The sequence below is a fragment of the Takifugu flavidus genome, chromosome 17 (genome assembly GCF_003711565.1).
Source record: "Takifugu flavidus isolate HTHZ2018 chromosome 17, ASM371156v2, whole genome shotgun sequence".
Lineage (NCBI taxonomy): Eukaryota > Metazoa > Chordata > Actinopteri > Tetraodontiformes > Tetraodontidae > Takifugu > Takifugu flavidus.
The window spans coordinates 7,916,564-7,927,485 of NC_079536.1; the positions used below are offsets into that span (position 1 = coordinate 7,916,564).

A 10,922-nucleotide genomic window follows, 5' to 3' on the forward strand; every position below is an offset into this window, starting at 1 on the left:
TATTTGAAAGGAAAATATTGATTCTAATAACGATGCTGCTCAGATCATGTTTTTTATTTATTTTTTTAATTAATATACAGTGAATACATGTGTGTTATAGGACCTGTGTGTGGGATTTGGTGTCATCATTTGGTGAGATAACGTGTTGTCTTTCTCAGCAAGAGTGTCAGCCAAACTAAGGTAGCTGCTGAAGGAGAAATCCATTTACAGCCAAGAGGTTTGTTTTTCGATAGTACCACTAAGAAATACTAAAATAAGACTTGGATTCGCAATGTTGGAATTGTCAGATGAGCTCAATGAAGATGATTTTCTGTCAATTCTATATGTAGCTATGCTTGAAATGATGATGAATCATTCTTATGTTTTTGTGAAAATGTGCCAAACTTTAAAAAAAAAAAAAAAGTTTCTTAACAAGCTGACAACCGAAAAATTGACAGAATATTATTGCGGGGTCTTGAAGGTTCAGGTTACAGAGACCGATTCACATCATGGACAGACACACCTCTCACTTTCAAACGGGGGAGAAGCCTCGGGGTCAGATAAGAGAGGCGGGATGAAGCTGCTTTACGCACATGACAGCGTGCAGGAGATCCCTCCCTCTCTCTTTTGGGAGGTTTTTACAAGCGGTTGCGCGCTGTTTCCCCTCACAACGCGTGGGTGAAAACTTGCAAAAGGAACATGAAATGAAGAGACAAGTGAGAGCTGCAGCCGCCTGACCGGGAATGACGGCGCAAGAATGCGCGGTGAGACGGTGCGGAGGACCCGCCACTTTTACGCACACGAGGGGAAGAATTGACCGAGAGCTTGAGCGAACCGGTGTTGACAACCATCGTCTGAACTGAAGATTCGTTTGCAGATTGTTGACAATCAGAAAGATGGAATTATTTACAAGTTGGGTCGCCAGAGCCTGGATAATGTGCGCCTTCGTCACCTTTTACGCACAGGTAAAAACACTAGCTGCCTAAACATGGGGTGGATCTTTATTTTCTGTCCTGTCCTTTATTCTTACTGATACAGTAGAGTCTGAGTAGATTAGCTCTTTTTCTTGCGGGTTAAGTACATTTGCAAATCAACTTGACATCACAGTAAATGGTCGAGAGAATCGAAGAGTTGGGAGAGGGTTCGAGGTTCGATGTGTATGCTTGGAATCCTCCTGGATTAAGTTTGGTTCGGGTCGAGCTCCTTTTTGCCATCGAAACACCGCCGTAGCAGCTGGTCACTCGCTTTGCGCCTCACTGAGCAAAAGAGCTCCACCAAAACTGGAAAGAACAGTATCGTAATCGTCGCCTGAGCAACCACTAACGGAAGGTTCAATGCGTCGTTAAAAGCACAATTTGTGTTGCCGAAGATTCTCATCTTAGTAAGACGTTTTGCAATTAAAAGACATAAAGGAGTGAATCAGCCGTTACACGCCGGTGTTGTTTAGTCCAAGGAGCTAACTCTGTCCAGGTGGAGCAGTTTATGAGCTGCGGTCTCAGTGGTGGGACTGTTGGGCACCAATAATCTGTCACTGCCTGTGTGCCTGTAAGTCACTTGTGACTTTTAACTGGAAGAGACGCGTTTGATTCCCTGTTGTTGTTCCAAGTGTCAGTGTTTTACAGGAGATGCTGCAGTTTTGCGAAATCTTCTGCCTGCTCTTGCCAGGATCGACTGACAGTTTCCTGCAGGAATCACCCCGTTCAAAGGCATAGTCATCCATCATCATCCATCCATCATTTAGCGCATTTGTTCCTGTTTTAAGGTGTGCAGTGGGGGCAGTCACCTCATTACAAGAAGGTTATACTTTATGTCCAATCCCCCAGGCTCTGGCCTGTCTACATGGAACTGACACATCTTCCCAGTCAATGCGTGGATTTTCTCCATGTTCCACAGTCGTTTACCCCCCCCCCCCCCAACACACACACTCCGACCCTGTTCACCAGACAATGTTTGTTTTTTATTCCAGTAGCAACTTGGTCTGCCGTTCCATAACTAGTTTTTGCTGTCAGCAAAACATCAGGACTTTGTAGGAGGTGGGAAAGCAAAGTTATTATTTTTTATAAAAGTTTTAGAAGAACATATTGTGATTATTTTAGCTTGTACTCTTTATACTTGGTACAAACACAGTTGTTATCTACAGTGTTGTGCTTTTGCAGAACCTTATCAGAGATCAGTGGGGATATCAAAGTCAAATCGTGCTTCTTGGTTGGCCGAAAGCCACCAGCCATCACAGCCGTTATGCAAATTCTCCAGTTTTCTGACAGCAAATGGAATGCCCTCTGAGTCACACCTACAATCTACAACATTGCATTGCCAAAACAATGCTTTTAGAGATTTTTAAAACAAGAACTATTATTGGGCACCACATGAGCTTCTGGTGGAGAGAAGATATAGTTCTGAGGGTGGAAGTCCTGTCTTAACCCTGGTGGCAGCCTATAATCATATAGGGTGGACCTGCTCTTTCCCTCCTGCATATTTGCTGTATTTAGGGAAGGAAAAAAACTGTTCCGCATCACCGTTACACAAAGTTTAGATACAGTGGGAACAAAAATACAATACCCAGCATTTTTTGGCTTCTTGATGTCCGGTTTGACCACACCTCCACATCTATCACATGCTATCAACATTTTCGTATCACGGGAGCCTTCCCCCGTAGGTGTGGCATCAGTCTGCTGCAGCACGTGGTCCTGGTTAGCACTGCGGTTAGAGCTGTGAGAGAGTGGATGTCATTACCTCTCTGGTTGGATAATAAAAAAAAAGCTTGGTTGATGCATAAGAGAATGGGGGTAATTAAAAGCTTGAAGGGGTTTATTGAGTGGTGTCTTAGCTCAAGGCTTCTAAAATATTTTTTTTTAAAAACAACAGAAGGATCACTTTTGTATTGTGCATGTGGGGAGGGCAGTCAGTCTGGTTTGTCACATTTTGCATCAGTGATTTCTGCAGGAACAGCATTTCTTTTTAGAGCACCTCCATAATTTTGCTGGAAAAACAGAATGGTTGCATGAGAAAAGTAAGTAGTTGGGAGTGCAGTCGGGTCTATAGGTTTTTCTGCATTTATATATAGACCAATGTGGCTTTGGCAGCATTTCTGTCATAACAGCCAGGTTCTGTAATTCAGCAAGTTCAGCAGTCCTTCTATACTGTGTGTATAGAAGGACTGTGTGTGTGTGTGAGTGTGTGAGAGAGTGACCTTACAATCTCACTTTTTGCTTATGTGTATACTAAAAATATTTCATTTTTACCAGCTTTGAAGCAACTTAAACACTTTGACATCTGTGAAGTGCTTAGCGGCAATAGTCACCGTAACAGACATTATATAAAGATGAATTGAAGTGAATTGAAATTGAACTGATATGTTCGCTGCTACCAGAGGTAAATGATTCCTCCAATTCCTAGTACAAAAAAACAATGTCCTCGTCACATCATGTCCACCGTTGTGTGTTGTTTTCGTCTCCCCTTCAGTGCAAATTTAGATGCTGTTCCAGTCTTGCTGTTGCAGACGTTAACAGGATTATTTATAGAGCAAAGCGTTTGATTCACAATCAAAATGACCTAAATGTGTAAATTTCCACTGCTTATGTTTGCGTAGTTTGAGCACTGCTGTGGTCAGGTGACTCTGAGCGTGTGGAAAACATTTCTGGTCAAGTCTTGGAAACATTCTAACCATCCTCATCCTCTCATTAGTCACCGTGATGTCAAAATATCAATGATGTGCTATTGTGAAAATTGCAAAGAATGGCCAACTGATGTTTTTGTGTTCTGATTTTTCACCACCGCATCTTTTCAGGTCGTATTCTCTAAATCGTCCGTCATGTGCGATGAGAAGCACTACTGGAAAAACTCCAGATGCTGCAAGAAATGTGAACCAGGTATTCTGACACACACACACACACACGCACATACACACGCAAATACACACAAACACACAATTGGTTTGCAGAATTGAAAATAAAAATAACTTTTCCATTCATAAAGATGCTAAATCAAAAGAGGAAGGATGTGTGTGCTTAAAATAACCCATAAACACACTTACTCACACAGTTTACTGTGACATTTGACCCAGTTCTGAAAAAGTGGAAGTTGATCCTGTTTTCCTTTTTGGCCTCACCATAGTCTCATCATGGATCTGCCGTTTATTCACCACGTGTCGCTTTCCTTTTTTGCTCCGGTTAGGCTTCCACGTGTTCTCTCACTGCACGGAGTCACACCAGACCATTTGTGTCAAATGCAGCAGTGGAGAATATCAGCCGGGCTGGACCGACAAGGCGCGCTGTCTCCAGCAGAAGTACTGTGATCCAAGTCAGTCCACAGAGAGAGATCTCCGCTATTTACCCCAACTTATTTTGTTAGAAAACTGTTTGCAACAATTCTTCATGACCTTAATATACTTTATGACCTTCAGTTAAAGGTTTCATGGAACGGCCTGAAAACCCAGTAGCAGAGGAGCCGTGTCGCTGCTTTCCCGGCCTGCAGTGCTCCCCCATTAACTGTGAGTACTGCGAGAGGATCCCAACCTGCGCCGCCGGACATGGCCTGGAGCCGGACTCTGGTGAGATGCACAGCTGAAAATCACTAGCTGAAGAGCGCCAGCTGGAGCTGTACTTAAAAAAATGTTGGTTACAGAGTCCGTTCATGGGAGGAAGAAGTGTGTGGCATGTAAGAAAGGCTTCTTTTCTGTTGGCAACAAAGCTGAACCATGCAAACAGTGGACTCGGTAAGTTTCCACACAATGGTACACATATGCACACACACAGGCACACACAGTGGACTTGTGAAGACCTGCCAGAATGTCCTCACTTCCAAAAATGTCCTCCTTAAGCCAGGAAAATATGTGGTTTAGTATTCCCTATATAGCATGTATCCGTAAGAACACGCATGCACATTTGTTCTTGTGAAACATCATCATGGTGGTAGCTCAGTCTGGAGGGGACTGGGCTGAGAAGCGGAGGGTTCTTGGGTTAAGCCACAGTGCAAGGTGATCTGATAGCAGATACTTGAGGAACTGATGAGGTGATGGGGTGTACCCTGCCTTCATATTCTGATGGAAGAGGCTCCAGCACCCTCACCACAACCCTGCATGGGATACAGCGCTATATAATAAACAAAAAAACAAGTACCGTAGTAGAAAATAGTCTTCCTTGGTCCGCCCATATATGCATTAGATATGACTTGTGGGGACTTGGGAGAGCCAAATATCCCTCAATACCTTCCACCTCAGCCAGTAACAGTAGACAATGCCGACCAAATGGTGCAAGACTTTACCCTCAAATAATGAACTAAAACTACTAGAATGCATTCATTTGCCAATGTAATGCTTAGTCTGGTCCTCACTACATAGTATACTCAGGAACACACACACTCAATATCATAAGGATAGTTTTGACTTATTTATCCATCGCTACTGCCGATCTGTCTATAAAAGAATAAAACACATCTGAGTGGACGGCTGTTTCATTCTGTCTTCCAGCTGTAAAACCGAAGGAAGGAGCGAAACGCAGACGGGCAGCGCCGAGGCTGACGCAGTGTGTGGACAGTCTGTTTCTGGTAAGATTCTTTCACTGTCTCCATTGAGATGCTACTTAAAGGGACGTCTGCACAAGTGAGAGTGGCGGCAGGGAAAAGAAGTTCAGCTTTATGACTGGATGATATGCAGTATGTCTTCAACAACAGACTCTTGTGACCAGCAGATGCGGCGCCATCTTGGGTCATAGTCTCGGTGCTGTCTGCCATCACTGTTGTTTGCCTCCTCATCCTATTGCTCTTCTGCAACAAGGATAAACTGAAATTACTCTCTGGTAGGTTAACCTCAAATTTCACCTCTAGTGAGAGCTTTCAGTGTTATTCTTCAATTTGTATTCTTAATTACATGTACAGTTTTGTGCGTGTAATTAGGAGAACCTGTGAAGTCCAAACCTCTTTGTGGTACATTTTTGACTAAAATGTCCCTTTTTTTTGTTCAGTAAATTTGCGATCATGTGTCCAGAATCTGAAGAGGACACGGATACAGCAGGTAAAGTAGATTATAGTAGTATAGTAGTAGATCATTTTTCACTATACTGGAAACTTAAAATAATTAACAATGCTACTTACACATTTCTTTGTTTCACTTATAAGGAGACTTTAGCTCCTCTTTACCACAGTGGAGCAGCAGGAGGCCCTGGAGGACCTAAATGTTCGCCATGTGAGACAACTAAACTCATCTGCCAGTCACCCCCCTGTGTGACCGACAAGACCCTGTGCACCTTCCCCACGTCTGTGCCCGAAGTCAAAATCACAGTGACGAATGAAACTACAGGAAAGAAGTCAGAGGAAGTAGAGGCCCATGGGGACAGAGTGGCAGAGGATTCAAACCAAGGCTGTGGAGAGCCAGAGGAGGTGTCGGAAGAAGAGGAGGGTGACAGCGAGTCTCGTCTTCTAACCGGTTCTTGCACGTGTGACGTGCCAGTCCGCCAACCGCTAGAAGTGGGTGAAAACGAGGACTGCAGCCAGGCAGTTAGCCCAGGGACTCTGGGAAACTGCTCATGTGGAAGTGAAATTCGGAAAGACGAGAAACAAAAAGAGGACAATGTGAAAACGTCGCCTGGCAGGAGCAAGAGTTTTGAAAAGAGAGACAAGATGCTGTTATCCAAGAGTGAGACGACTGCTACTGCTCCACTTGTCTCATTTTCTTCCCAAATAACTCGCTCGTCTATCAGCCCTCCGTCCACTCCACTTTCTGAACTTGGCCCCCAGCTGTCTGAGGATCAGTCAGGAATCAAACCACCCCTGACTGACAGCTCACTGTTGAAACAGGAGGAGTTAGACGGGATAACGAGCGCGGTCTCGGTCAGCCCCAAGACAACGTTTGCATCGGCCAGAGACCCATTGAAGCCCCCCGGGGCTTTGAGCCCGGATCAAGGCCTGGGACATTCCTGTGGGGACAGCAGGGGATCCAAGCTTTCTTCAACCGAGGCCCAGCTAGATTGCACCCCAGAGAGCCTCCACAGTCAGCTGAATGAACCAAATCTTACCTCAGGTTGGTCAAAATTAAACAAACTTACTTGAAAGTCCAGTTGAACATGTGGTTGCCAAATGGTATCGATCTGGAAATGTCTCCAATTTTTGGGCATATCCCCAAACTTATTTGCTACGGGTTAGGGGATATACCTCTAAATTATTTGCTATAGGAATACAGACCCATTTTGAAGCATGTGTCAGGCCATAGGTGCAGTTGCCAGGCCAAATCTGTCCTCTTTGTTTATGTAGGCATTGCGCCACTGTATTGCCGCAGGGTATCAGCTTTACATTTGATCCACAATACCGCAGTTTACCCAGTTTTCACGTTCCCAGTTTGTGGCAAAAGCCACCGTCAACAACAGAATGTTGTAAGTCAATGCTGGACATTTTCATTCTCAGTCAACCTTGTATTGTTTTTGTTGGGAGGAAAAAAACATACATATGTGTCCTGGAGACATATTTGTTTGCCTTAAAGATAGAGTGGTCAGGGTTGGGAGCAGCCGTTCTTGAATATTCAGACAAGTGATTCGCTCACAATAGGGTGTTATTACATCAACAAAACTTATAACAAAGGATCGATTTCAGGGCAAAAATCAGAGGTTTATGTTTTTCCAAGAAATGTTTTTATTTAAATTTGGCATTGATAGGATTCCACATTTTTGGGGAGACCACACAGAGAGCTGTAATGAGATACGGGAATGTTTGATGAGCTTGTGGCCTCACCAGAACCGCAGACTAGCATAATGTTTTGTGTGCGTGTCAGACCGAACTGTGCCATCTACAGAACTCCTGTTTATGCACGGCTCCATCACGTTGCACAAAGTGGCCACGGCCTTAATCGAAGCAAGATGTGCACAGCTTGAGTAATGCTCCTAGAACCCCGGCCACCCAACAAAAACACACACGCACACACCGTGAGCGGTACACACGCGTTGCTTTGCAAACTTGTGAATGTGTTTTTCAGCTCTCACAGATGACTGGGTGTTTTAATGACACACCTGCGGCCCGGCATGAAACCCATTTCCCATCATGCACTAATTAAATTTTATGATCAAATACGACTTCTTTAGTTTTCTGTTTAATGGCCAGTGTGAAGGCTTTTTCCTCACGTCTGAATTTAGACAAAATAAAATAGACATGCTTATTTTGAATATAGTACTATGAGATATTTATATAAATGCTGACACAGGCCTGCATCCGTGTTGATCCATCATGTGGCTCCAGTAGCCCCGGATGGACAAAATAATATTACAAACCAGCTGTATCACTTTTGCATTTACATTTCTGGGCTTATTTCTAGAAAATAAGTTCAACTTTTTTATATTTATAGCCTCTGTTACAATCAAGTCTTACAATCATTGCCTCCGAGCAGGCATGTCCATGGACCCCCTGCAATGAGGGGAGAACTAGACGTGCAGGCAGTTGCCACCGTAGCTTCTTGAGAAAAGTTATTCAGTATTTGCAAACTGCTTTCTGACGGTTAAATGGAAATTGATGCTAACACGTGTCTGCATGAATTTTATTCTACTTGAACGAGAGCAACTTTGGTCCAGAACTGTTGGTTTAAGGCAATGCCACAAATAACATGATCCTGATAGGTTTGACTGATTGAAGGGTTGCCCAGTGGCAGCCGTCCAGGGAGAATCTGCCAAGATTGGTGCAGAACAGTTTGGACTCGTGGCTTATCCCCGGTAAATAAAATCCCTGCCTGCTTCATTACAATTGTCGGACATCCAGACAAATCATCTCAGCGTCGGGGAAGGACAAACACAAGAAGCCAAGCGGATTCCATCCACTCTTTGTTTTCTAATTTGTGGTGAAATTGCATACTTTTGATCCAGGGCGCCCCAACTGGCGTTCTGGGAAAGTTTCTCAAGTGGGGAACACGCAGACTGCACGTGTGTGTGTGTGTGTGTGTCTTTGCGACAGCTATGTGTACTTTGCAGTGAATAGTCTGCTAATGCTTTCATGCTCATTTTAACTGTGTGTTGTGTGTGTGTGGTGTTGTGTGTGTGTGTGGTGTGGTTGCATGTGTGTGTGTGTGTGTGTGTGCTGTGCGCGCAGACAAGGCATGAGCTGTGAGTCACACAGGGTCTGTTAGTAAGGTCTGCTGGAAAGTCAGACAGGAGGCTGGATAAAAAAAGAAGCAGAGGCGAAGCAAGTGTGAGAGCCTAAAACGTTTTGCTCAATATGGACAGCAGCAGATCTCTGAGGGTCCACAGGAGTACAGGATTATGTACACACCCCAATCTGTGAAGGCTTGATGAGCTGAAGAGGTTTCTCACACTCAGACTTGCTGCATTTTAGAGAAGCAGGAAGGATATGGTATGGTGGTCCATGAGGCCGCTCTGTGCTCCATCTGCATGGTCCTCACAACCACTGTCCATTTGTCATCTGAGGCCCCTCTTCAGTGATGTCACAAACAGTGGAAGTCGCTTTAGGCAACACGTTACACATGTTGATATCTCAGCCTTTCCCAACAGGGCATATTTCTTGTTGCCCACGCCAGAGTCCAGAATGACTCATATGTCACAACCTTTGACCCACTGGTTTGCTCTGTGGCTAATGGCAATTTAGTCAGATCCCATTTCTTCTTCTGTTCAGCTCAGGTGTCTGGGAGCAACAACACCACCTTCATCTCCAGCGGCCAGGTAATGAACTTCAGCGGTGAAGTCATCGTTGTCTACGTCGGTCACTCATCTCCAGGCAGCGACGGGACAGATCAGGGGGGCGTTTTCCGAAACCCTGTCCAGGAAGAGGCCAACGAGTCAGCTCTGCATTTTCAAAGTATTCCAAGGGCACAGGACTCCATTTCCCACGATGCCTTGCAGGACGAGACGTTGCCAGTTCAGGAAATGATGGAACGGTGAATGTTAACAGGTCTTATTGTAGCGTGTCCACTCAATTAGCTTTAACAAACAAAAGCATGAACTGAGGCTTTTGGTTAACTCGGTGGAATGTAATCGTCACTCAATCTCAGGCATCTCCAAAGAGCCTTTATGGTTTTTCCAGTGGAAGACATTTTTTATAATGGACACTCCCTCCATTCCAGACAATATTAGGGAAATTTTGTTGGAAATTGAATGTGGAACCAGAATTCACACTGAACAGCAGCCTTCTTCTTTTTTCTTTTTCTTTTTTTACAGTTGAATGGAAATTGTAAGTGGCTCCTAAGCGGAAAGAGAATTATTGCATGTCTTTTTGCCTGTTTTATTTTAATTTGACATTTCATTGATTCACTGGGTTTTTTCTTATGTAACAAACTGTCCACAATGTGGAAAGATTACCCTTTTTGTTATAGTCAAAAATTCAACAGTCAGGGTTTTCAGGGTTTCTCAGAAGCTGTTTTACAGTAATTGAACATAATTTTTTTGCTACAAAGCTTTGCTCAAACTGTACAAGGACTCACTTTTGTCTCATTGCACCACAGATCTTGTTTGTGTCTAGAAATAAAAAGAAATGCTGTGCATTTTGATAAGCTATTTTATTACTGGATTGTTTTTTTAAAAAAATTCTCATTATATATGTATTTCGTTTGTACAAGGCTTAATGAAGTAAAAAGTCGGCCTGTTTCTACTTAGCTTTAATTGATTTGATAAAGGAGATTGTTTATTGGGAAAAAAATTACTTTATGATCCTGTTTGTACATACTGTATTTCAAAATTTTTGACTACAAGAATGAATATTCTGTTTTTCTTTCCTTTCATTTGTGTTGTGGTGTCAGTGACAAGCAAAGAACGCAAACGGCAACCTCACTGCACGTATGCAACATTTTAAAGATTAGCGATTACACATCACGAATGATGGCAATGAACGGTTGAGTGAATATTTTGATTAAAAGATAAGATTGAAGGTGCCTTCTTTCCTGGCTTCTTTGTTTTAAATCACTTCTTTCTATTTTGGACCTGACAAATTACAAGTCATTCATCTCCTCCAGATGATCTATA

At 43.5% G+C, this 10,922-nt stretch overlaps 1 protein-coding gene across 2 annotated transcripts; it reads left to right on the plus strand.

Moving 5' to 3' along the window:
• The first annotated feature begins 445 nt into the window (after positions 1–445).
• tnfrsf11a (tumor necrosis factor receptor superfamily, member 11a, NFKB activator) lies at positions 446–10,462 on the plus strand. 2 transcript variants are annotated; one of them, XM_057013036.1, is made up of 10 exons: positions 446–944; positions 3,767–3,848; positions 4,153–4,278; positions 4,382–4,528; positions 4,603–4,693; positions 5,447–5,523; positions 5,667–5,774; positions 5,940–5,989; positions 6,094–6,994; positions 9,580–10,462. In XM_057013036.1, exons 1-10 carry the CDS (start codon positions 876–878, stop codon positions 9,843–9,845), a joined length of 1,917 nt encoding a protein of 638 aa, XP_056869016.1. In that variant the 5' UTR covers positions 446–875; the 3' UTR covers positions 9,846–10,462. The 2 variants fall into 2 exon arrangements, with proteins under 2 accessions (XP_056869016.1, XP_056869017.1); XM_057013037.1 differs by lacking the exon at positions 446–944 and adding an exon at positions 969–1,741.
• The last annotated feature ends 460 nt before the right edge of the window (positions 10,463–10,922 follow it).

What these genes read in the sequence shown, in the direction of transcription:
- tnfrsf11a (XM_057013036.1), top strand. Translation starts at nt 876, where the DNA reads ATGGAATTATTTACAAGTTGGGTCGCCAGAGCCTGGATAATGTGCGCC. An exon ending in CTGCAAGAAATGTGAACCAG is followed by an intron (nt 3,849 to 4,152) that starts GTATTCTGACAC and finishes TGCTCCGGTTAG; the next exon opens with GCTTCCACGTGTTCTCTCAC. An exon ending in GCAGAAGTACTGTGATCCAA is followed by an intron (nt 4,279 to 4,381) that starts GTCAGTCCACAG and finishes TATGACCTTCAG; the next exon opens with TTAAAGGTTTCATGGAACGG.